Raw genomic sequence first — 27,657 nt, forward strand, 5'->3', positions numbered from 1 at the left:
GTGTATGTATGTTTGTGTCATATATAAAGTAATAAATATAAGTACTCGTGACCTCTCGGCCATTGCGATCCGTGCATAAAATACCTCTAACGTGCCAGAATTCCATTCGTCCAACGGAACTCTATAATTTATTTTTATTTTTTGGAATACCAGCATTCCAGGGTTTATTAAAATAATGACCTCATAATATAATATATAACATTTAAAACTTTTAAATTATAAATATAGTGCCTCTTCGATCTATCAGCAAAATAAAATATTAATAATCATGTGTACGACGGCCAAGTATGCATTTCGTTTTTTTGACGAACGCGTACCAATTGATTTTTATAAGTACATGTACAAGTATATAATGTATTCGATTTCAACTAGTAAAAATTATTCCAAAATCTCATCTTACAACAATGAAAAAAAGTGAATAAGATAATTAATACGCATGTTTGATTCCACCGTAAAAGAAAAGAGATACTTATATATAAGTCAATATTTTGATCAAAAATACCAAAAAATTACTTCTATAATAACAGCTTTTGGAAAAATTGTATACAGTTTTAATTGAAAAAAGAATTATAGTTATTATTATAATTTTAATTCTAAATCAAATCAATATAAAGTTATATAATATAAAGTTTATCAATAATGTTGTGTACAAAAATACGTGTAGAAATAAGTGTCCAAAGATTTTTTCAGTTTCATTTTTCTGAAATAATTGTAGTTGATTTTAAGAAAGAAGAATTATTCATATTTTTCCTGCTCTTGATAATATCTAAATCTGGCTCATTGTATAAGATAAGATTTGATTTCTATCGTACAACTTTTGGCCTGGAACCATATTAAAGTCATTAACAATTTCAGTTACATCTGTATATGAAAATAACTTCCATGTATTTTAATGGGCATTGGTCACTTGTTCGAAAGTCACGTGTAAGACAATTTTCGTTTGAAGAACACGTATAATGTGTTCAAAAAATTATTTATTCGAAATGGTTACGTGATCAAAAAGATATTTTTTTTTAAATTATTAATATATTTCCATTGTTCAATGAATGAGTTATTTTGTTTTTTTTTTCAAAAGATTTCATTACTTTGGGTCATATTATTATTATAATGAAATTACTACTAATTAAAAATAAATTAAAAGAATATTTATAATGTTAGGTTGTGAATTTGTAGGTGGTAACAGTTTTGGACTCTGTGATGTCTACATTTTTCCACTTTTTGATTACCAAGAAAATATTTTATAATGTTTATTATGTTGATTTTAATAATAACTAAGAGGTATTTGTACACTTTTTTAAACTTTGTTTAAACATACGAGTATAGTTTCGACAATTACGAAACGAGAAACAAAAGAAGTACAATATAAAAATTATAAGTTACTTACAGAAAGACAGATAAATTAAAAATTCTGTATAACTTAAAACAGATAATAAATTGAGAATATTAAGTATATTGAGTATGATATTTGTTTGTTGATGTAAATAAATATTTTGTGTATCAAAAGGAATGTCGGATAAATTGAAAAGTGAAAATAGATGGTCATATTAGGGTGATATGACTAGAGCAAATGAAGATAGCTGGTCAATATCATAAGCCATGGGATCATTGTGAAATGTGTGAAGTTCAATGGACTTTCAATGGAAGTTTAAAGGAATGATAAGGAAGTAATATGTGGTCAAAGCGGATACAGGAGAACGATATTATATTTTTCCTAGAGATATTGAAGTTGTGAACCCAGGGAAGTGGTGGGATAGTCGGAGATATAATTCTGTACCAATTGGTAAAGTGAGGTGGGAGTGATTCATTCTCAGACTTTAAGCCATAGATTGGTTATACAAATTCTAAGGTCGAGGATAAAGTCAGTCCATGAAATTTTCTTACTCAAGGGAGGGGGGCGCATCTGAGGGATATCGAGGATCTTACTAGCTTGTGGGTGAATTAATTTTCCGCGATTCCTGTATGCCTTGGTATCTAATATGTAAAGTAATTTAGTATAAATATGTCAAAATAAATATTAGAATATAGGACTGTCGTGTGTTCTTTTTTCGATCTAAAACTTTTTTTTACCACGAAACCGTCATTGTTCTAATCTAGACTGTTAAATCATCTCAAGGATCTTTAAACGCATACATCGTGGGTGTCTGTACCGTACATTCGTATCTAATCAATGGTCAAAAATATATTTTCGAAGTTATTAATTTTGAACAAATACATTTTTCGAGCACATTATTTTCAAGACAAATATTTCTGTACACAAATGACTTTCAAGCACATGACCGTTGAACAGGTGACCGGTTTCCTGTTCAAAAAGTGAGTTATAATCGAATGATAACCGAGTTGCGTGAGGCCTTTGAACCCTCCGGTGTTCTAGTGGCCAATCAGTGCGCTTACGGACGGATAAAAAGCCCGAACTTTTTGACATCGAATGGTATCGGTCCAGAGAGTTTTTCTTTTGACGCGAACCTCATCCTCGAGTTGCGAACGAGCCTCTTTCAAGCCCAAGTGACCAGTTCTGGCACAGTGCAACTGGTAGTTCAACGTGTCCAATTGTTCTTGGAGACTTTTGACTTCCGAGAGAATGCTAAAACAATACTATTTGCTAGCGTGTACTTTTATAATAATGTTATTATGGTTTTCGAGCAAAAGGTCGTCGTCGGTTACCTCGATTGTGCGCTGTCCTTGAAGTTTTCATCTTCCGGACGTTTCAATCGGTTATACAATCTCGTCTCGGCGGTCATTTTTGCCTTTTCTAGATTCGTTATAACACGCAGAAGACCACCGATTAAATTCTCGGAATCGCCTAGACGTTGGACAACCTGTTTGCGAAGAACACAGTCGATTGTACAACAACAATAAGTCACCGATAACACAACAAAGAACATGTTTTCTTAAATTAAAATATGGTTATTAGGACATTGCACTCGCAATTAACTACATTGGAGGCGTATATTACTAGTATATACTAGTATATTACTAGTAGTTTATACTTAACTAATATCATATAATAATGCGATTAATAATTAAGTCGTCATAGGGCTAAAAATAAAATTATACTTATTATTATTCACCACTATTCAATGTTCTAGTCACATCCCATCTTAACTATAAATTTGCGGAGTTCATACAATGTTATGAAAATGACGTATTCTTTAATCGTTTTGATTAAATATTAAATTAAACGATTTTATGCTTCGTTTTTGTTATACGATAATTATTATTCATTTTATAATTCTATAGTGATTTAACGATTTTTGCGTTTTGTTTTAAGCATTTATGATAATTATATATTAAGATATAATAATTATTAATTTTTAATTTAGATTTCGAATAAAACATTTTAGGAACTAGAAATGATTATTTCTATTATATAATATCCAATAAACTCTCAATTGAAAATATTCATCATACAAAATATACATAAATCATAATTAATAAATAGTATATATTCTATGATTATATCATAGAATCTAAGATTTATGTACTTCATAATTTTTTTATAAGGATTGGCAACAACGAGGAAGGACAGAAATACAGATTTTTGCTCAAAATAATTCCTTCTTATAAAAAGTTATAATTTTATATTCATAAATTGCATTTAGATTGTTAAAGCGTAACACGATAAACTATCCGTTTTGTGCCGTGAATTGTCGTTGGGATGACCGTTAAATATTCATAGAAGTATTATGGTAACCAAATCCATACACAGTGCTCGCATTGGGGGGGGGGGGGGGGGGGGGGGGGGGGGTGCCCCTCCCCCCTTTTTTTTTTTTTTTGCGTATCCCGACTATATTTTTTTACCGGGACGGGGGACGCCACGTTCATCCTAATTGATGTCCAAAATAATTTTTATGTGAATTTCAATTTACGTCAATTGGAAAATGAATTTTACGAATTATAATATCTAAACTATTTTTATAATTAAAGATTATATGGTGGTTATGATAAGGGACACTGTCGTCATTTCTGAAAAAATATAAATAGTAATGTCTGTGAATTTGGTGATCATACTTTATACATTGTACGGTTTGTTATTAATATTGACGATCGACGATATTGTCATTTCGGAAAAAAATAAATGCCTTTACCACGACCTTAGACTAATCTTCTAAGGCCGTGGCCCGCATTAAAGAGTAAAAATAAATAAAAACAAAAACCAAATATATGGTTATATCATTCGATTCATGAGACTGCCTGATCGCTTACAATTACCTATGTTAATTATTATTTTATTTTTATTTTCTATTGTAGGATATTACATATAACATATAAGATGTTGGTGTTGCTATCAAAATATATTATATTTGGAATTTAAATATTTGTTTAGCTAAAAGTGGTATTCAAAATATATTTAAGGTTGGTGGAGGGGAGGAAGAGGGACGAAACCTCCCACGGGTCTGTGTCAAATAATTGCGCACGTGGAACGCAGTTTTCAAATCGTTGGACTGAGCTCCTCTACGAAATTAAAAAATTAAGTTAATTTTTCCCAACTCGAGCACTGTATGTACACATCTAAATTATCTTTGATCATAGTGAACATACTATATTTAAATGAAATGTATTTAATTACTTGTTTCAAGTCATTTCCTAGAGCTTGTTCAACGTGTTGTGTATCAGATATGAACCGCGCCAAGGCTATGTCTACTGCATCAGCTTGATCCCTTAATCTCTTTGCGCTTTTTTTGAGCACGGCATCGTCTACTATGGATCTCAATAACGTCGAGTCGTTCATAGTTCGTTTAGCTTCTTCGTATAAATTTTTGACAGCCATTTCCCATTCTGGCACTGACAAGCAGGCGCTACCGTAAAACAATGTAAAAATCAAATACACATATACAATGCAAGTTTATACGTATCTTGTCAACTAAGTAATTACAAAAGTTAATGTAGTATTATGTCATAGGAATATAGTAAAATCAGACGTTTTATTAATCGCTTATGCAAATAGTCAAATTATTAAATTTCTTTGCGCTATTACTGTCCGCATGGGAACTCCGAGAGAAAATGAAAGAAAAAAAATCAAAATTCTTAAGTTTATTACCTAAAGTTAACATTTGGCTTACCGGTATGAAAAGACAGTAGTTACGATTGCAAATAGGTATATAAAAAGTAGACGTAGATCTTAACGTTGCATTCGAAGCGTTTATATTAATTAATGGTACAGTTTTAAATAATTGAAAAAAATGTTATATTTTTTTTCAATAGCTTATGCTCTAATACCTAGGCGTAACTTTTAATTTTAGCCAATAAGCATTTAGTGACATTTCTGATTTGACTATTCTCCTGCGACATTGGACATAACATTATGCATACTTCTCTGAATCTTCTATCACGTTGGTGTGTGACATTATAATCGGCGACTGAATATTTAGACTTAAATTCATAGTGTCTATTTTCATGGACTGATTCTTATTGCTCCAGTTCTCTTCGAGTCGATACTTTATAGTTTTATTGCTGTTCAATTGATCCTTAAGCTGGCACAATGTGCGACAGAACAGATCGTCAATTTCGTCGATCAGTTCCTTTTCCTATACAGGATCGCATACCATATGTCAATATAACCGATCTACGACAAATGGACGTAGCCATTTGGATGTGGGGACAAATGGACGTTAAAAAAAAATATATATAGATCAGTAAATAAAATAAATAAGTTATTTATATTTATTATAATATGTAAATTTTAATGTCAAAAATATTCATTCAAAAAAAACTTCACCATCGCGATTTGAATTAATTAATGACATTTTACATGTACACTTGAATGCCATTTGTACACGACTAACATGGTTATAGATGTGTATTGTTGTGTCTCGTGTATCACCGTGTTTCGATAAAGTGTGATAATTATTACAAGTTGTAAAAACTAATAAATTATATATATTGATATAAAAGGTACCTATTGCTAAAACGATAAAATTCGATAAGGTTTGATATTATGATACGATACCATTAGTTATATTATGAACATAAAATATCAATGGTTTTATAACTTATAAATATATATTTATATATAGTTTTTTTTTGATGTCCATTTGTCCTCATGTCCAAACGGCTACGTCCATTTGTCCCTCTTCGCATTATAACGTGTATGATCTAGTACGTAGCCGAAGGAGATGTTGTGGGTGTTACCTTCTACTTTGCGTATCACCGAACTTAAACGAAAAATCTATTGCCTACCAAATGCTTCTAGGTTCAAGTACAAAATGTGTTATTGGATATTTCGTACTTGATAATGTTATTATTTATGATATGGCAGACTATTTTGTTCTGAATATTAGAAAATAGTTCGCGCAATAGTTAATTTCGTTTCATGGTTTCACGATGGATGTGCACCCTACACGCCACAATTTGCATTGAAATATGTTATAATTCGGACATCTTCCTAAGCCTGGCCACGCGACTGGCTGACAAAACAAGACAGCGCGACAAGACTGTGCAGTAAACGAACGGTGGTAATACGTACTTTCACGAGTTCCACTTGTCCCGGGTCCAACGTGAGGTCCACGGCTAATCTGAACGACCGACGTTCTAGGCACTCGACGGATATGGAACGTATCACGCCCAAGGCCGTCTGCGCCTTCTGAAGTTTTTGTTTGCTCGACAACAGCAAAGCGATTTCGTCTCGTACGCTCTCCAACGCCTGAAGCACGTCCAGCCTCCACGCGTCTATGCGCCTAGCTGTCCCTGCGATTTTGTTGGTACTGTCCAACGCGTATTTGTCCACCGACGCGGACAACGTATTGATCGCGCGCTGCACGTTGTACTCGACCCTGGACATTTTCACGCAAGTTTTTCGGTTTTAAACACAAATTCATAACAAAACGATTCCACGATAAAATATCCCAAATTTTACTTAAAAATTCATATTGAAATCGATCAAATTATATATTAAACATCGCTACGCCACTGGATACAAGGGCCGATAGCTTTTTCACTTCGTGGGTAAATGCTATGTTCGAGGAATACCTAGTTTCTTTAGTCCATTCGACTGTATTTGTCGCCATAAACATCGAATAAAACGAGAAAAAAAGCCTTTCACAAATTTCAACATAATATATAAATAAAGCTATATATTATCATTATAATATGAGGCTTATAAATGCCTCATAGACAACTATAGTTTTTAATTTTACAATATCGAAACTCGCGTTATGCGTAGTTTAAATCACGACTTTAAAAATAAAAGGTTGCAGTTTAGAACTGATATTTACGCAGGATTTTTTTTTTTAACCACGGGGTTATTTTTAATTGGAGATTTTGGCTCGGGGATACTACTTTGTGGGGAAATTTTAACGTGTCATCGGTAAAACGGTACGTGTTATGATTATGATAAATACGGACGAACACTTTTCACTATACACTCACACGTTTGATTGATGATATCCTCGAACCGATCGGTTGAGCAACTTCTCGTTGTGTTTCTGCCACTGGTCGAACGAGTAATAGCCGCCGCTGTCCCGTCGCAACTTTTCGTCAGTTTCATCGCATGGACGCACGTAACGTGTGCACGATAGTCGTTGATCGGTGTTGCAGGTTTCACGTGTACGATCGTCTAGTATCATTTCGCACATCGTGAGCTGTTTTTCCAGAGGTTTATCCATAATGTGAGATACTTGTAAAAAAAAACCTCCATAATTTAATGTTGTAGAACGGTTTTGAGTCGATTTTAATAACATACATTTGGGATGTTTGTTATGTACATCGCAAACGGTTAATAATAATATGATACTGTATGTGGACTTCAAAGATAGCGATTAATTTAATTGGAAAACCAATTATTATGAAACGTTATGGATGCTGAGTAGAAGTCTAAAAATTTAACAAATAAATCATGTTCGCGGACGGATTATTGGTATAAACGTGTGTAATTATATATAATTGAATATTGTATTCAAACGTTTAAAATCCATATCGAGGGGAAGGGAGGAGGGAATGGATTTCCAATATATTTTTAATATGGTCAATTTGATTTTTCTATAATAATAGAAGTAATGGATATGGTTAACACACGTTAATTATTATGTATTGTAATATGAATTACCGAAAATCGTAAACGGCCGGAGAATATTCGATATCGTTTTTTTTTGTACGATTTAGCAGAGAAAATCAAATGCTTTACGATTAGATGTGAGATTGTTTAAAAATTAAACATAAACAAACGCGTTAATACTATCGACTACGGAACATTATCTTAAATTATATATGGCACATTATATTATTATTATGAATCACAAATATAACAACTGAACAGGACTTGTGATACTAATGAATGAACGAAAATAATGCACCTCAACGGCTGGTACTCTTCAAAAGTGTATTTATCAAAGGGAACACCTGATCAATATTCAACGCAGTCGACGGTATCGTGGCAACGTAAATAATAATATGAGTACGAGTAATAAAAGAGTGGAAAAATAAATGCAAATTATTTCTTCGAGTAAATAATTATTACGATTGTTTGGGTAGGGTTTCAAGTGATAACCTGTGATTTGCAAAAATATGTACACTCCCATTATTTGTTGTATGTGCAAAAGAAGTGTCGTGTTCACACGGTATGATGACGATGATGATGATGGTTCAATAACCTAAACTCATAAGTTACAACTCTCAGTCATGTTGAATGTGTTGCATATTTTGATTACATGAGGCGTTTGATCCAACTTTATCACATTTTAATAGAACGTCAACGAGCAGTGTAATGTATATCAGTAAGAAAACAAATACAAACAAAACCAAGTCGATTAATAATAATGCGAACCGTGCACAGAGCGTTTCAAGTATATCAAACACATCAAATGGTGTTTTTTTTAGACGACGAATGTCATGATATCGATTTTGAATTAATCAAAAACAATTCTAATCGCAACATGTCTTCAACCAGCTCAATCGAATTGTACAAATTAAAAAAACTGAAAATCGTATTTGTCAATAGTACAAACAGATTAAATGTTCTCCCTACACTTGAAAATAAAATGAAAATTCTGTGTAAATGAATGTTACATCAATAAATAACTCTAGTTATATCGATGCTTAAACAAATCACATTCCGTTACCTCCACCGATGTTCGAACGTGGTGTTTCTGGTGATTTCATAAAACTACGAATTCAATAAAGCTAATCGAATCTCTAAGATATGAAGTATTATCATACTATTCAATTATACAAATTGAAATCTTTTAGTATCAGTAGATTATTATTAAAATGGATTCACCTCAAATCGGATACACTTTCGTATCATACTTCTGATGAGTTTAAGGTAAGTTCTGGTGAACCCCCGAGATTCGTACCCATGCCCTCTGCTTTTTTTTGATTTATATTAATAATTTATCCCAGGTATTTGATAGTTCTATAAAATTGCTAATGTTTGTTGCTAATGCTGAGTGCCACTGAATATAAATAAATGTCCAGTTATTGTTTTTAGTCGTAATAAAAAAATATCCACTTTAATTATATATATTGAATAATACTAATTTAACAAGGGTTAATGTAGCTAAGGATTTAACAGAAACACACAAATATTCAAAAATATAATTTGTTTTAAAACTCTGTATTGTTCTTTAGTCAGGTCGTCTCGAATTTGGTTCTTTAGTTTAATCTCAAAATTTCTCCACCTATAATAAATAATTAGAATTAATTAGTAATTACTTTACTTTGGGAGTGTCCGACAGCGAGTGGATAAGGGATTGGATTGTTTTCATATCGAGCAATTAACGTGTATGCATCTGGTAATTGTCATCGATTGCAGTTATATTTTTTATAACTTCTTCAGCTGACTTTATTGAACATGACTTGAGATAATGTAGTTTTTGATTGAATTGAGACAGTAATTCGGTCATCTCATCCGTTTCTCGAGAGACTCTACCATTATATCTTGGTTCGTAGTATTACATCGCGTTGGCCGTCAATAGCTCGGAACGTGTATTGTATTGTGCATGATATAATATGCACATTTTTTTACTTATTCTTCACACTGTTTACTTTAGTAATCTATTTTTTTTGGAGGATTATTTAATCACATTTATATTTCGTTTTTTGTAATTTAATTTGTTTATGTCGAATTATTGTTGACCTCAGATGGTGAAATTATATAGATGATTATGGTGTTTCATATGGGTTTATGGATCGCCCGAGGTGAGACAATTTTGGGTTCCCTCCAATTTTAAGGCTCAAATAATTAACTTTAATTATCTGTATTATTGCATGTATAACTTTTCTTCTTTAACTGAATTATAACTTTTAAGTATGCAATTAGTCAGTGAATCTAGAACCATACGGGCTGGATCATGGTGTTCACCACAAAGAGGGTGGTTATTAATAGTTACACTTAATAATAATGGCAAAACTACACTCAGAATTATAATACCCAAATAATAGTTAAAAATAATTTAATACAATAGTTTGTGAGCGTTTGTGTTTTATTAAAAATTATTTTATTATTTTAAGTAAATATACATATGGATATAATAACAAATCGTAGCAATTTTACAATTTCATAATCACTTTAACTATTTTATCAATATTTTTACTTGAAAAAAAAACTTATTTAAATTTAATATAATCCTTCAAATATATTACTATATTTTCGAATGACGACGAAGAAAGAAATAGAAATTCCTGTATTTCTCGGCCAATGGAATTTCTATTCCTGTAGCAGGTAAATTCACCATGTTCATTGTAACAGCTTTAATCAATTCCCTGTCGGCTATCGCTTGTTTATAATCTTTATTTGGTATGATATACATCGATGGCGGATTGATAAAATACTGAAAATAACACAAAGAAAATTAGAACATTTTCTTCTATCAATAGAATTACTATGACCTACATCATTTAAGACAGATGTATCGAGATCAGAAAAACGTTCATGTCTTATTATTAAAATTGTTGTTAGCAATTTATTGTTTAATGGTTTTGCATCTAATAATGCTTGCAATCTAAAGCGAATAGTTCGTAAAGCACTACTAATGACGTTTTCAAACGATTTTTGATAAGAATAGATGTCTTGTATTTCTTTGTGGATTTGATGATCATATTTTGAAATCTAAAATACATAGATTAAAAAAAAAAAAAAATAGGTTATTCTAATATACAAATAACACACTGAGATCGGAGTATTGATTTGAAATATAGTACAAGTCTAATTAAATCATCGATAATATTGTAAATTAGCTTATAATGTACTGAAAAATAAATAATAATTAGTAAAATGTTTTTATTTATTTATTTAAGACGAGCTTAAAAGTTTTGATCATGAATGTACTACATTCCTATTGAAATGACACTATTAAAATCAGTCCACGAGAAGAGAACTTGTAAATAATTTTCAACGTTCAGTATACTAATACAAATATTTTAATAGAATAATAAAAAATTAAAATTAAAAAATGTTCAAATGGTTAATTCTCATAAATTAATATATAAAGAAATATTTAATTCACCTCATTTGAAAATGAATTGTATAAGTTTTCTAGTTTGTTGGCAAGCCCATCATTTGATAGATAACTTTTAGCTAATTCTGTAAGAATTTCTGGGTCACCTTCAAATAATGTCAAGGTTACCATTGTGCCTTGCGCTTCTAATATTTGAGCCATTTTCAGGGCAACGTTTCCACCCCAAGATACACCAATAATGGATACATACCCTCGATCCGTGATTCTTTTGAGTTGCTAATTTCAGATTACATATTTGTTAAACAATTTTATATCATTAACAACGTAACGCGTTTTTAACTTACGTCTACCAAATTCTCAGAGAGTTCATTGATAGAAACGAAATTGTCTGGTATCTGGGCTTCGAAGGTTGGGTAAATAAAGTGTTGGTACAATGTTTGGATTAATTTTGGTTTAAACCCTGGGATGATGAACACCGGTAGCACAGATTTCAGTTCTGACAATCTCGGACTTTTTGTACGGACTTCAACGAATCCTGTTTCTTTTGTTATTTTATCATTAAATAACTGTAATTCATCAGCGGATGTAGGAAACCAATTTGGAATGATATCGTTGACTTGAAGACCACCTAAAATATATACATTTAGTTAGTTTTAAATTGATTTAATCATCGCAAACTTTCTGTGTATGTTCATATAAAACTTAATATTATGAAATAAAATTTGAGTAAAGAATAATAGTATTTTAATATTGAAATAAAACATTAACATAGTGAACATTGTGACCTTTTTTGGTGAAAATCTAGATTTACTTGACTATATTTTGAAAATAATTATTATTTTGATTGCTTTTAAAAACGTGAATAAATATATTTTGATTACGATTATCTCTATAGAAAATAAAATTACATTTTGATTTGTCGATGTCTGGATTAGAGCATACAAAAGAGAAGGACTCTGTGTTATATGACTTATTTAGTATTATATCTAATGTAGGCAATAAAAATCTTGTATCTTTCGGTTGTGAGGATGCTCCGTTCCAGCTTATGTTCAATGCGTTCAGACCAATTGATTTCAGTTGGGCACAAACATGTTCTCCTTTACTGGATATGCATATGAAAGAAGTGGCTGTTTTTTCTTTTGTATAGTTTTCAAAGGCATAACGCAAATTATCAATTTTTTTAACGTTGGTCTATACAAAAATAATTATCATTTATCGAAATGGATTTTAATTTGTACAGTTATATTATAGCATTACTTGATTGACGATGAATAATGATCCCAACCGGTTAGATGGTGCTAAATGATTTAGCCAATCTCGTGTTTCTTCTTTCGTTTTAAAGCGAAAATCAGACTCAATATGTACAGATATATTTTGAGAAATAAGCTTATCGATTCTATTTAAAACAGGACAAAAAATTACTGCTCTAACGGCCAGCATACGTACGATAATTTTTTTTGTAAAAAGTACGTACCTCCTACAAGTCGTCGTTGAAATTACGTATCTACTGACACTAATTACGACTTTTTTAGCTCCCCGATTGACTAACCATTCCGTGATATCTAACCAATCCGACTTGTTACCTGCAAACAGAAACCAATAATATATATAAAAACAATAGAATGACGAGGGAAAATATATACCAATGATTACGTAGACGTGGTCAGGTTTACACAAATAAGGCGTGTTACTTTCAATATTTTCAGATGATTTAGGGTATTTGAAATCGTAATTTAATGTCAATATAACTTTTTTTGGAACCACCGATGTCGAGAATGTCCTAAATAAAACACAAAAATATGGTACTTCCTAATATTATGGATCAGGGATGTATAATATAATTACCTTATCATGTCGAATATGTTCTTACTACTGAATGATGTTATAATATGGCTAGGGAGCGGTTTTACAACACCTTTATTCAGGCCGTTCAAGAACGCTTGTTGTACAATTCGCTTTTTACTGTCACACTCGTTTAGTAACAGCTTTGAACTGATTGCATAAAACGCAATATTCTTCAAAAAAGTTCGTGTCCCTTAAAATTGATATTAAAAAAAAAAGGATAAAATTAAAATTTTAAATTCTATTAATATTTATTTGTAATTAGATAGATACGTACTTAAAACCGATTGATTTTTCATATCAGAATTAGATAAGTGGAAGAATTTTCCTGACCCGCGTGTCAGTTCGAATGCAGATTGTAACGAATTACCATTCAAAAAGTTTAATATCAAATCAAAGCCTTTTGGTTTCATCAATTTTAGCTTGATATCGAACTTGTTATTAGTATTTATAACTATTCTTGAACGTGGCAGCTACAATAATTGATTTGAGGTTTACTTAAAATACTTTTTACTTCTATTTTAATTTATTACCTCCGGAAATATATGAGATAGTTGATCTGCTTGATGATTGGAGTCTACGATAACAAATGTTTCACATTTTTCAGCTATGGCTATCGAAATTGCTGCTTGACCAATGGGATGTAATCCAGAGGTCACTAATAACGATTGGTGAGATTGGAGGGAACACATGACGTTAAAAATGTAATAACTCTGAAAAAATAAAATCGAATTATTACAGAGTTTCATATTTATTTTCGTAGACTAAGAACCAGGGCGTAAGACAATGGAACAGAAGTGGCATCTTCTAATGTCCACGTTAATGGGACAGGCCATGAAAAGGCGGCATCGTGATGTAACTCAGAAGAATTGTGATTAAACTTAATAATTCCCATAACATTTTTTTCATTTTCATTTACACCAGAGTACTCCAATGGCCCCAAATTATTCTAAATATACAGAACATGTAAATTAATAAGATTCATGAATTATACTTTCAGTTTTCGTTTACCTCTGTATTATCTTCCACTACTAAATCGTTGAAATTTAATCCAATATGTTTAATTTCCAAATTATGTGGTCTGAAATAGTATTATAATTTAATATTTAAAGAAATCATTATAAAATTATATAAATGTATAAATTCCACTCACTTGAAATATTTTAATTTATCCAATAGGATACTTTCAACAACTGTTTTCATGGGTTTTACATTTTGTACAACGATTCTTTTGTATGTAGCCCAACTACCAGCTTTATAAATATTGACTATTAAACCGATAGATAAACGATCAGTGTAAAAAGATGTATTTGATTCGAAATCTGGGGCCTTCGGGTCCAAAATAAACAAAAATCTAAAAAAATATATGCATGAATACCTATGTGTATACTAATTATTTAATCTTATTTACCTGAGTCTTTGTGTCTTGAATTTCATAATCAATGATTTAACGCCTTCTAATGGCTCAAAATTTGAAACAATGTAAACCGTTCCCTTAGTATTCGTTAATGCTTTCCAAATTGCATAGTCGTTATCGTCATTAGAATGTTTAATAAAAACGGAGTTTCTATCTAAAAGAGTCCTCTGAAAACAGAATAATGTAAAATATTAGAACATCTGTGTTAAAAGAATCATCAACAATTATTTACCTTTTTCATTAAAACTAAATAATTGCCATCATCATGTTTCTGTTGGATGATGGCTTTCCATTCTTTAAGGTCTTGAAGTTTATATCTCGAATATACGATAATGTAACTACATGTTTTATTGGCTAACGATTTAGTTGTATCTTGCAAGTAATTACTATTTGTGACTGAGATAAATATTCCGGACTCATCATCCTCTGATGGAGTATTCACATTATCCCAGCTCATTGTTTTACTCTAATATCAAAATAAATATATCGATAAATTCATTGGTAATTAAATTAAAATGTAATAATATTTTACTTCAATTGATTGGTTTTCAACATTATGTCTGATCGCGTTTATGCAGTCTTTAGAGATAGCATCATTATAATGGTATGGAGTACAAATAATAAGTTTTCTATGTGTAGTATTTAAACCCAATTTGTCACCTTCCATTATTATGTCCATAGCGTCGCTAATGAAGTTATCTATATTCTATAATTGAAATAAAAATATTGCAGTAATTATTTTGTTTAATCGTCAAAAAATCATTGGGAACAATTTATATTAGCTTATTGGAATTGAATCTTATGATATAAAACCATAAGGCCTATTTTCAATATGTTTTCTGGCTTAAAAATCTTCTTTGTATACATAAAAAGTTTTTGTATAGTTCTTAGGATTAGTTCAATCAAATCTTAAAATCTATGTTAAACCAATGGATTATTTATCAATCCTTTTGTACAGATAAATATAATGCCACTAATTCTCATAGTTGTAGTAATTAATATTTACTTCACAATTGGAAACATCGGAATTAATAAATCTTTGTTCTTCTAATTTGACTACATCGGAATTTGGTTTGGGTAATGAAATATGAGCGTATCTAATATCTGATATTTTTATTCCGTTCCCAATTATTTCTTTCGTTAATTTATTATAATGGAATAGTATACCTAAAACAACAAATATAACATTAATATAATCATGTTTTCTACAGAACATTTATATTCAGTACAATAATACTGATAATAATATATAATAGTAACAATAATCATAATTTTGTATTAAATCAAACTTTTTAATTTAAACGTACGCTTTTCAGTTGAATGTTCAACCATTTTTGGAACAATACTTATTTGTCTTATAGAAACTGGGGCTTCAGTGGAACATTTTTCAATATTTTCTAGCATTGGAAATTTCATTAGCCCATCCAAAAAATAAATCCAATCATTTTCCCAATTTATGTAGCCCTGAATATTATTTTTATAAATTTCACAACTATCTATATTTTTGTAGCCATTTTTAAAATTGAATCCATTTTTTTCCAAAGTATCGTATAACTCAGCACTTGGTAACGATCCTTGAAAATCTTCAGAGTTTATATTCAACGTCATCGAAGTCATTGAAATTAAATCATCATTGTCGATTAAGTATCCTACTTGCCCAGTTAAAATTATTTCATTGTCAATTATACATTGAAAGTTACCAGATCCCGTTTGAATCATGAAATAACTCTTGGACCATTCTAAAAATTTAAAAAAATATATTTATAATCAGAATTAATTTTTGTAAATATTTAATAATAAGATCGTTTACTAAATTTATTTATTTTGAAATTATTTTTGAACCGCAAATTACGGAACTGAACGGATTCCTCGGAAAATTCCTTGGCATTTATTTTGATAAACATTTTCCACACTTCGACCTGAATTGAAGAAAATAATTGAAATAATTAAGTCATAATTTTGAAAAATACAGTAAAATAATCTTTATAAATATGATTACCAAAATATACGATAGTGGTATTATATGATGGCCATGGATTTGATATTCCATTAAATGGATGTTATTATTTAATAACAAATCAATATGTTTTTCGCCTATTTCTCTGTCACTCTAAAATAATTAGTTTAACTTTTAAATGCATTTTATCGGGTACATGATAATTATAATATATTAATATATATAATATATAAGACTATAAAACAATTTAAGGTTAATCCACTTAATTGTATCAAAATACATATTTTTAAAATTTTGTACAATTAAACATAACTAATATGAATTAATAATATAGATTCATGCAATAAAAAAAACTAAATGCAAAAATATCTTCTCTGAGCTAACCTTTAAATTATATGATTCAAGAGGTATCCATTGCTCAGTATGATTCCAAAATGGTAAGGAATGAATTGTAGGTGTACCTCGGGCTACTGGGAAAGATATTTTTGGATAAAGCTCTTGGATTTTCGGATTAACGCCGCTGACATACATTCTACAAATTAAAAAACATGCAGATATTAAATAATTAAAATTTTATTCGAAAATGTACAAGAGATTAGAATACAATATACATTTTCAATTTATGTATAACCATAAAATACTGATGATACGATTTATTATTTTTTTTATAACATTAATGTATTTAGTTTTATGAAATATAAAATGTTTGGAAAAAGTGTCATATTTAAAACTATTCAGTATTAAATTATTTTTAAATTTATCATTTTCAGATGAATACAACTATTATATAATTAAATTAATTCAGTAAAGTTTAATTAACGGCTTACTTTCCAATAGCTGACAATAAAAATCTGATTGAATTGCCAAAAACTCTTTTGGTTAATGGTATACTTGTCACTTTAGTTGGCAGTGCACCTTTTATGATTGCTTGAAGGAGACCATGTGGAGCAATTTCAATTGTAATTGCATCATTTGGTATGTGTTTAAGAGCGTCTTCAAATAATACACTATTTAAAAGATTGTTAGTATGATATTCTGCAGATGAATATTTTGCAAGATCCGATTCCCATTTTGATTCCGGTATCGAACTACTGATCCATTTCGCTGATCTCAATTTGGGTTCTTTTATAATCTATAGACAAAAACCAATTTAAACGTTGTCAAATATTTAATTTAAGTGAAATATTGTTCTACACACATCTTTTAAATATTTCATCAAAATTGGTCCGGCTGATTGAATGTATCTACTGTGATAAGCTATTCCAGCAACATTGACGGCCTTCGCAAAAATTCCTTCGGATTTTAATTTTGATACGAATTCGTTTACGCTGTCCACTGGACCAGATATAGTACAACTCGAATCACTATTACGACATGCCACGTCAACGTCGTATGGCAGTTTGGCCTTAATTTGGTCGTATCCGAGTCCTGAATAAATAATTTCAAAATGAGAATAGCAGTGATTTCAATCTCGTGTTAAGATTACCAATAGCAGCCATCATGCCAGGAATAAGCTCCGTTTCGAGAGAAGCTCGACCGCGTGCATAAGCGGATAATATCATTTCTTCAGCCGTGAAACATCCATCAGCATAAGCACAACCCAATTCTCCCACCGAATGCCCTATAATTCCGTCAGGCTTCACATCCAGTGCATTCAGTATATCAAATAATCCGATCTGTAAAAAACCAAATATTAATTTGTTATTTTCAATATTCAGAATCTAATCAATGTGGTGTTAACTAAAGTGTATACAAACTTGAACAGCTGCGATGCCAACAAACGAATTAAGAATATTGTCGAACATTTTTGAGTCCTGACTAGTTAAAATATTCTTTATATCAATCCCTCGAGGTTTAAGTACAGAGTCACATTTTTCTACTGCTTTTGCGAAAATAGGAATATTCATAAGGTCTTTGCCCATCCCTTGCCATTGTGATCCCATTCCAGAGAATATAAACCAAATAGGACGTTTTTGGAGTGTTACGTTCTAGAAGAATAATGTTTCTAATAAATTTATAATTTAATTCAATATTGTATTTTAAAATATTGATAAAAATGAAATATACCCAAACATCATTGATTCGTTCCTCGTCTAAAGAAGGATAAATAGAAAAACTTCTGTAGAAATGACCATTTATATTTTTAGTAAACACGTTATTGGTCAGCGCTACAAATTCTTCATCGTTTCCATTGCAATTTATCTAATATTTTAAATTTTTAGTTTTATATTTAAATACATCACTTTTATGAAATATGTACTCATTATCATAATTTATTTTAATTTAGATCTACCTTTTTTTAAAGCAGTGTTGACGTTTTCTTCAGTTCGTCCTGATACAAGTAACAATCGGGGTATATTACAATCACTATTAATTTTTTTAATTTTATTATGTCTTTTAAGAATAACATGTCCGAATGCATTTACGTTACAAAATGTACTGATTCCTATTATATCTCCATGAAGTGGAGTCTTTTCAGTGACTACCTGAATAGTAAAGTTATTGTTAGTATGACATTTTGTTGGAAATAAGTCAATTTTGTATAAAGTGAGTAAATTGTCATATATTATAATATATTCATACTTGTATTTTTGCACTTTTTAAGGCCTTTACATTTTGATTTGGTGTATTGTAATTAATATTGGGTGGTATATAACCGCTTTCAAACGCAATAATAGCTTTGGCTAATGATACAAACATACTAGTTACGTCGCAGTGTCCAACATTACTCTTCACGGATCCTACTTTCAATGGTTTCTTTCTTTGTTCCGTACAAAAAACTTCTTCCAATACGTTCAATTCCATCGTATCTTCTTTCTTTAATAATAATATATTGCATTTGAATTTTCTGTTAGTTTATTTGTTATTCTTACTTTACCTTTATTCCCGAACCGTAAGCTTCGACGAAATCTATTGTTGTAGGATCAATATTAGCTTCCTTATAACAATCCACTAGTAATGATTTGAAATGTTGGCTTGAATATGCGGTTAGACAGTTGTCGTTATCGCCATACATTTTTGATTTTACACCCAATAATGTACCGTAATTTCGCTTAGCTTCAGACGCTTTTTGGAGTAACACAACAACACAACCGTCTGATCTGTTATATCCATCAGCTAATAATTAAGGAGCATTCAGTGTATTAAAATAATTATATCTTTATATACAGTTATAAAAGGAGAAATAGTAAAATTTGTATACAATTAATAAAACAGAATAAATAATATATATTGAAAAACCTACACGTAAAATAAAGTTTTAACCTACTTGTAAAAAATGCATATAACAATTAATTATTAATAAACTATAAATATTATTTATTTATGAATAAAAATAATAAAATAATTATATATTTGTATTAATTTAATTACCATTAGTGTCGAAAGGTTTGGTTTGATTATCGTTATTTAATTTATTCAATCCTTGATATTGATAATGTACTTCTGATCTAAAGACTATACTTGCTGCCCCAACAAGAACAGCGGATACTATACCATCTTGAATCATTTTCTTTGCCTTTTCTAATGCATTTACGCTAGCTACCAATCCACCTTCCATACAAAAACTTGGACCTATAGATGTCACGCAAGTTTAAGTAAAATGTCAATAGTATAATGATCATTTTTAACACCCTTTACCTTTTAAATTAAGAATATAGGAGACACGATTTGCTTGCATTGTTTTACTGGCCCCCAACATTCCAAAATGATGATGACGATTCATTGCAAATGTTTCTGTTTCGCTATGACTTGAGCACGTGATCACCGCTGTATTTGTCCCGTATATGTCTGATGGACTTAAACCTGCATCAATAATTGCTTCAACTGATCGCTCTATTAAAATCTTCGTCAATGTATCCATATTGTTTATTAATTTTGGATGAGCCTTGAAGAATGTTCCATCAAAATGATGAGAATTTTTCAATTTTCCGCAACCATTTAATCTTATCATATCATCTTTAGTAATATACGTATTAGTTATAAAAAATAGTTATAAAAAATTACGATAATGTGTTTTCCTTATTACTTGAAACGGATTTAAATCGGTTGTCTTTTACTCCGTTAATTTTATTAAACAGCAGTTCCTTTAACTCATCTAAGTTATCAGATTCCGGAAACATCGCTCCTACGCCTGATATTACTACTTCGTTTTTTGGTTCAGTCATTTTACTGAATATGTCTATTGTAAAAAAAAAAAAATGGTTACTTATGATTTTGTTAACTTTTATGTGAAAAAATATTTTATTTCATTACAAATTATTAGTTATTAAACTATTGAATTCATTTATAATCTATGAACTCTATCTATTTTATATTTAAACCTGTGTCTAGGTTTTAACACTTGCATACACATTCCTTACGATTAATAATACTAATATGAATTCTCTGTTATTTTTGTAACACTGCTTGATTCATTTGGAATCTATGGAATTGTATAGATTGTTCATTTAATGGGTTTAAACCTATTTTGTTTCGTTCATACATAATTAAAAATTGATCATATTTTTAATTAATTTATATGATAATAGAATTTTTTTATTCTAAATCAAATACCTTAAATAACTTACAATTTAATACAAAAAATAAATAAACAAATATTAAGCTGAATAGCAATTGAAATAAAATATAAAAAAAAAAAAATTAAATAAAAATTGAAATATCAAATAGACTCAATATTCTCAAAATATTATCCCACATATCTTGGGGAGCAGACACACAAATTTTAATGAAAATATATAAATCAATTATTCTTTCAAAATTAGATTAGTCATCGATATTATAATCATAAGCCATAAAATCTACATTAAAACTAATATATTATACATAATACAAGCTTACGTATTGTTTAAGGTGTCTTTTTAATCAAGTCCAATCGAGTCTATATACGCCATTTCCTTTGAACCTCCTCTACATAATCGAAGAACTAATATATTTCGGTATACGCTGGGCAGCCGTAGCGTGCAATAACAAAAACAGTTCTTTTAGAACATTTTAAAAAATTGATAAAAAAAATATAAACCAAATCTAAGCGATATAATTCAGATTCAACATCATAAAATTACAGCGTGGATCCCGAGCATCGATATCAACACCGATTTATGTTGATCAAAATATAAATTAATAAACGAACATGTATTCAAAAATTATATACACGAAATTAAAGAAAAATACCCAAACTATAAAGGTTAGGATTTCACGAATGCATCCAAATCTAAAAAAGGAGTAGCATGGTTACATCGAAAAACCACAACGTTTTTTACAACAAAAATGCATGACCAATGTTTCATTTTCACTGCCGAATCTACTGCCATTTTAAAAGTGGTACAGTGTATTAGGGTGGCACTTAGCTATATACGAGTAGGTCAATTTTTTTTATTTGATATTTGTTGCTCTCAACCACTAATTCTGTTCGATATATTTAATAAATAATTTTGGTAAATTTTGAGCATGATAAGTCAAATTCTTCACGTCGCTCAAAAGGGTTGAAACTTTAAGAAAAGAGGCTATTTCTCTTTTTTTGAGCATACTTTCTTATATTTTAAAGTGACACTAAAAATGTACATAAATATTATTAAACTTATTATTTACTAAATTAAAGTTTCTTATTAATTCACAACACATAACATTATATAATTGGTAATTGCTTACAAAACGTCCTAGTGCTTATCGCCACCGCGCGCCGACACATCGCACGTCGTCAAATTCCACAATAATATTACTAGATATAGACTTCAGTCATACATTTTTCCCGATGATAATTTCATCGATAGTATATCGACAATCTCCCTATTTAATCTTTTAGTATAATACAAATGTACGAAACTATATAAAGTACCTATTTGAGAATGCCAGGAGCTTGTTATCAAGCTAGATGGATGGCTAAATAATTTATTGGATAAAAATGTTTTTTTCGGTCGCAATTTGAACTTAACGAAACAGAACTATTGAACTTGGAACATTTTACTCTGTTCATAATGAGAGTATATTTAACCCTTTCACTGCTATGGACGCATATATGCGTCCAACGTAGGCAACTCTGTGGTGCTATGGACGCACATATGCGTCTTTTCATTCATCATGGTATGGTATACTTCTAATGATGCTTCAGGTACACCATTAAATGATTTAAATTTCTTAAAAGATCTTATTATGTATACAAATTCAAGTAATGGTATCTAAAAACTAGCATTAAAAATATTTTTAAGTCATTTGTGGTATCTTAATGATACATTAATTGGATTAGCATTTTCTGACTCTCGAGTACCAGATAATATTAAAACCCAAATGGTTACAGTTTTAGATTAAATTGGGACTAATTATTCTGATCAAAGAATAAAGCTTCCAGTACATTGTATTCTAACTAGTGAATTGCATGACTTTGTAACAAATAATACATATAAAATGTACGGCTCTTGACATTAAAACCGACTTTTTAACTACGCCTCCAAATGCTTGGATAAATAATATTGAATATATTGATAGCTGTGAAAAATAAAAAAAACTTAAAGTTGTTAATGATGCTGCTGAAACGGGTATAGATGCATTGATGACATATTTCAATGGCACTCATACTAATCAAGAAGATCAACAACAATATCTTCTTCAAGTAGTTAAAAAACACAAACAAAATTATCCGGAAACCAAAAAATTGACTTTATTAAAAATGTGATTAATTTTTATGTATTAATAAAACTTGTAATTTTTAAAATAATATGTATTGATTTTGTTGTACTAATAAAATTATAGTTATAAATAAGTATAAATAATTAAATTTGTTATTTACAACATGACTATAGCTTTTTTTTATAATTTATTTCATACTTAAAGATTTTTAAATTCATTGAGCTACCTTTTATGAAATTAAATGACTTATGAAATGACTTAATATTTTAACAACATAATTTTTTAGGCAAATAGAACAAAATTAATGCATGAGAAAGTTAAAAACAAAAAAAAAATTTAAGTGCCACCCTACAGTGTATATCTATTTTAAAAGACCAAAATTATTTAATTCTTAGTGACTTCGCTGAATACATTATTTAGTTTACAAAACATTTTTAACCTTATTGACATATTAATTAAAATAATAAACACAATTAGTATACAGAATAATTCAATTGAAGGGCTCCGTGCAATAACCAGTTTTAGCGAAATTCGTATTATCATGATTTCAAATAGAAAAAATTATTATCAGATTTTCTGTGCAAAAACGAGATAAATCGGACTATCCGTTTAAAAATTATAATTGTTTTGGAGCTACCTGGTTTTTTGATTTCCGACGAAAAACCAGACAACTCCGGAGCTGTCTTGGTTTTTCCATAGGTTTAGTTTTTTTTCTTAAAACTCAAGTATGCTATTTGATAGTATAAGTACATAATAATAATTATTATTAATACAGTAAGAAAAAAAACTAATTCTTTGTAAGCTTTTTACATGATAAAAAAAAAGATTTACTAACTCCGAGCAATAAACAAGACAACTCCAGGAAAAATTTCTTATTTGTGGCTAAAAGTATAAAAAATATTCATGTATCAATTTCATTAAGGGTACCACAGTTTTTATCATTATTTTATGTATATAAAATAATTTTTCTTTTTATTATTCTTTGCTTATGTATATATTAAACATTAAATATGTGCTTCCTGAAAAAAATGATAAAATGGTGCTGTCTAGTTATTTCACAGAGCCCGTCAATTGCACTCTTATGGATGCCTGGTCACAGTAATATAATTGGAAACGAAAAATCAGACTAAGCTACAAAATAATTCACTGATTCAAACTCAGAAAAAATTAAAACTCTTACATACCTGTACTCTGACATTAAAAACCAAATAAAATTATACACTTCTCAGAATGGGAAAAATATGGAAAACCCAAAACTATAAGCTCAGTGAAATAAAGAGAACCATTCACAAGTGGCCATTAAACTATAAAATTATAAAATATGAAAAGATAATAAATAGATTTAGAATCGGTCACATAATATTGACCCACGGATTATTGATGGCCAAGGAGGAACCTACATCATGTCAAACATGTGGTACCCAACTCACAGTTAAACATATTTTAACCGAATGCCGCCAATGTGAAATACTAAGAAGTGAAAACAACATACCAGGCCAACTTCATGAAAGCCTAGGACCACAACTAGAAGCAACAAATAACATAATAAATTTCCTAAAACAAACAGACTTATACAAATAAATTTAGTTAATTTTAATTATAATTTTAGAAATAAGAATACCAATTGTAAAAAAATAACAAAAAACCACAAAAAAACCAATATCACCATTATTATAAGATAATTACTATTGTAGTTGAAGCTCAAGAAAAATTTAAAACTTAATGGAAGTCAATTTTTAAGTCATACACTGTCGAATTTGGGATTTTGATCGATCGTTAGGCTGTAATTTATATGATAATAGATTTTTTTTTTATCTTAAATAAGTAACTATTTAATACAGTAAAAAAAAAAAAGATGTAATAGTGAATAGCAATTGAAATAAAATATTTAAAATAATCATTTTTATTTTATTATTAAAATAAACGATTAGATACCCGACTAAAATATTTAATTTATTAATAATAAACACTGAACATTTGGCACTCGAAATACGTTTATCTCTATTGTTTGTTATAATATTAAGAAATCAAATTTAAGCATTTTTTAATTTAAAAGATTTTTTTTTCAATCGTGGAAATTGATTAAAAATGTATGGTATTTGAATTTTTGGATTTTCAATAAAATTCAAATAGTATTACTGTAACGATTTAAAATATTAAAATCATACGATTGTAATTGCTTAATTTAATCACATTTGAAAACAACTCTAAGCAATCGAAGGCTTTGAAAAATACAGGTTTATATGTTTTATTACACCGAGAAAAAAAAATGACACTTCTTAGGTTTACCCATATTTGATCATTGTTTGTAAGATATTATACTGGAACTTAAATCTTATTAGAAAAATTGGTCATAGAAAAAAATTAAATGTATTAGATTAGAACTTTAGTTATTAAAAATAAAATGTCATTACCTGATTGTTGAATTTGTCAGAACAGTTTACAGCGTTCGCAGGTTGAACTGGTCTTATTGAATAATAATGTTAGAACTAGTGCTGACTGTTGTATTTATTTCAATTAAATTATTATTATTAATACTATTGTCCTTGAATAATAATAAAAAGGCAAATGATTTTATTTAAAATAATCTAGTAGAAAATACAAAAAGGTCAATATTTGAATATCTTGAATTCATATAGAATGAAAAATTATTGATTGACATAATTATTTCCTAATTCATGATTATTCTCATTACTTGACATTTTTTTGCTATAACGAATCAGTTATGTTACTGAAAATCAGGGCTTTGCACCTGAATTAACTCGAAACCGTAATACCCCAAAAAACCCTTAAAAAATCAAACACCCAAAACCCATATAACCCGAATGATTTTTTTTTAAAAACACCCGAATTAACCAAAACCCGAATAAAATATTGGTTCTAACCCGAAACCCGAATAATTTTTTATTTTACAATCTTTATGTGACATATCATTTTGTATGTATTTTCTGTGGTTATTTCAATTTTGTCATTAGTTGTTTAATAGTAAAATTATTATTCACAGGAATAATTTCACAAATAATATACAAAATTGTTAATTAATCTAAATTTATCTAAATAAAGACAATAGCAATATATCATATTGACATGTATGCATGAATTGTATGGTATGTTGAATATTCGAGTGTAAACAACTGTGATACTATTTTTAAAATTATCCCAAGCGGATACGTCGTATTATTATAATTTAATAGGTAATAGGTCTTCTACGAATCACCGAGTCGTTATTTATTGCAATACTGCAAGTCTGAAATAGAATTGATGTCTCGCGTACGATTACCTAAATTATTGTTCACGTTATTCGTATTTATTCAGTGTATGGCGTGTAGTATTCATGTCTAAGGCGTGAATTGTTAATTTTTGTTGGTGTAATAATTTCATCGTAATATTCATAAGTATAAATTATTATTATTTTTGTATTTATGTCTTAGCTAGTGCGTTTTTAGTGTATACACGCACCACAAACCATAAGAGGAAATTTGGTGAAATTTGTGGGGGTTGAGGATTATTTGCTTATTACATCTATAGATACCACTGTGTGCAATTATTTATTTCAACGTGGCAATTTACGAAGTTTGATAATTTGACATTTTTAATCAACAATTTAAACAAAAAAAACAATTAGGTGCCTTAAACATTTTTGGAGTAGGTATTCTAAACAGATATTATTAATTAATTAAATTAAACAACCTATACGGGTATTATTACATATTATTAATATTACATTAATTGCGATCGTTCCAAGTCATGACAAGAAGTTTGTAAAATCTTACGAATTTGATTTAATTTTTATCACAGAATATTTTTTTTTGATTCAGTTATTAAAAATGCATTTTACAATTATAATAATTATTGTATTTTTAATCACTTAAAAATGTTTAGGGCTAGGGGGGCTAAGACCTGTACTTTATATTTCTGGGAGGGCTTAGCCCCTCCCCACCGATTTCCGCCAATGCCACAAATACAAACGCAGAATACAAAATAGTTTGTTTTTTGTCGCATGCGATATGCCCGCACTAACAGGCATAACCCCGTTATTTAGTTAACCCCTAACCCTTAAGGAGTAGGACATAGTGTTAGTATTTTTAATTTTAATAGATATTATAATTTATAAGCTTCATACACATATAAAATAACCCCCTCTTCCTCGAGAATAAATCGTAGTTACACCATTGCTTGAAATTAACATAATGATGGTTTGGTCTAAAAAACTTTTGTACAAATGTATAAGAAATTGATATTTTATTATAAAGACAGGTAAAAAAAATGTAAATATTTTATTAGTGAAGGGAGCCAGCCTCCCTATCACCCTCCACCAATAAAAAATAATATTTTTCCTTGGCTACTTAACACCCGTATTAACCAATATTAACCCGAATAATAACGGTTATTAACACCCAAACGTATATTTAAATGTTGTATTGCGT

At 29.5% G+C, this 27,657-nt stretch overlaps 2 protein-coding genes across 6 annotated transcripts; both read right to left on the bottom strand.

The window, feature by feature from the left end:
* Positions 1–647: 647 nt before the first annotated feature.
* LOC112693355 (tektin-4-like) lies at positions 648–8,257 on the bottom strand. Of its 4 annotated transcripts, XM_025568369.1 has the most exons (8): positions 8,042–8,257; positions 7,366–7,612; positions 6,464–6,770; positions 5,311–5,525; positions 4,568–4,796; positions 2,662–2,816; positions 2,392–2,581; positions 648–822 (listed from the first exon to the last, which is right to left on the bottom strand). In XM_025568369.1, exons 2-8 carry the CDS (start codon positions 7,599–7,601, stop codon positions 778–780), a joined length of 1,377 nt encoding a protein of 458 aa, XP_025424154.1. In that variant the 5' UTR covers positions 7,602–7,612; positions 8,042–8,257; the 3' UTR covers positions 648–777. The 4 variants fall into 4 exon arrangements, with proteins under 4 accessions (XP_025424154.1, XP_025424151.1, XP_025424153.1 ...); XM_025568366.1 differs by lacking the exon at positions 8,042–8,257 and having other exon boundaries at positions 7,366–8,026; XM_025568368.1 differs by lacking the exon at positions 8,042–8,257 and having other exon boundaries at positions 2,334–2,581; positions 7,366–8,026.
* Positions 8,258–10,506: 2,249 nt separating this feature from the next.
* On the bottom strand, positions 10,507–25,724 carry LOC112693336 (fatty acid synthase-like). Of its 2 annotated transcripts, XM_025568337.1 has the most exons (34): positions 25,645–25,724; positions 20,634–20,786; positions 20,246–20,563; positions 19,979–20,179; positions 19,485–19,723; positions 19,190–19,423; positions 18,902–19,092; positions 18,674–18,809; positions 18,364–18,594; positions 18,093–18,282; positions 17,805–18,034; positions 17,434–17,738; positions 16,991–17,138; positions 16,649–16,759; positions 16,460–16,568; positions 15,957–16,388; positions 15,656–15,816; positions 15,182–15,355; positions 14,882–15,115; positions 14,644–14,816; positions 14,386–14,586; positions 14,244–14,313; positions 14,005–14,181; positions 13,766–13,945; positions 13,510–13,705; positions 13,236–13,425; positions 13,034–13,170; positions 12,865–12,973; positions 12,648–12,786; positions 12,299–12,581; positions 11,735–12,018; positions 11,439–11,666; positions 10,826–11,041; positions 10,507–10,763 (listed from the first exon to the last, which is right to left on the bottom strand). In XM_025568337.1, exons 2-34 carry the CDS (start codon positions 20,770–20,772, stop codon positions 10,575–10,577), a joined length of 6,555 nt encoding a protein of 2,184 aa, XP_025424122.1. In that variant the 5' UTR covers positions 20,773–20,786; positions 25,645–25,724; the 3' UTR covers positions 10,507–10,574. The 2 variants fall into 2 exon arrangements, with proteins under 2 accessions (XP_025424122.1, XP_025424121.1); XM_025568336.1 differs by lacking the exon at positions 25,645–25,724 and having other exon boundaries at positions 18,674–18,810; positions 18,903–19,092; positions 20,634–20,772.
* Between the last annotated feature and the right edge of the window lie 1,933 nt (positions 25,725–27,657).

Source organism: Sipha flava, unplaced genomic scaffold (assembly GCF_003268045.1).
Source record: "Sipha flava isolate LNK unplaced genomic scaffold, YSA_version1 85_pilon_pilon, whole genome shotgun sequence".
Classification (NCBI taxonomy): domain Eukaryota; kingdom Metazoa; phylum Arthropoda; class Insecta; order Hemiptera; family Aphididae; genus Sipha; species Sipha flava.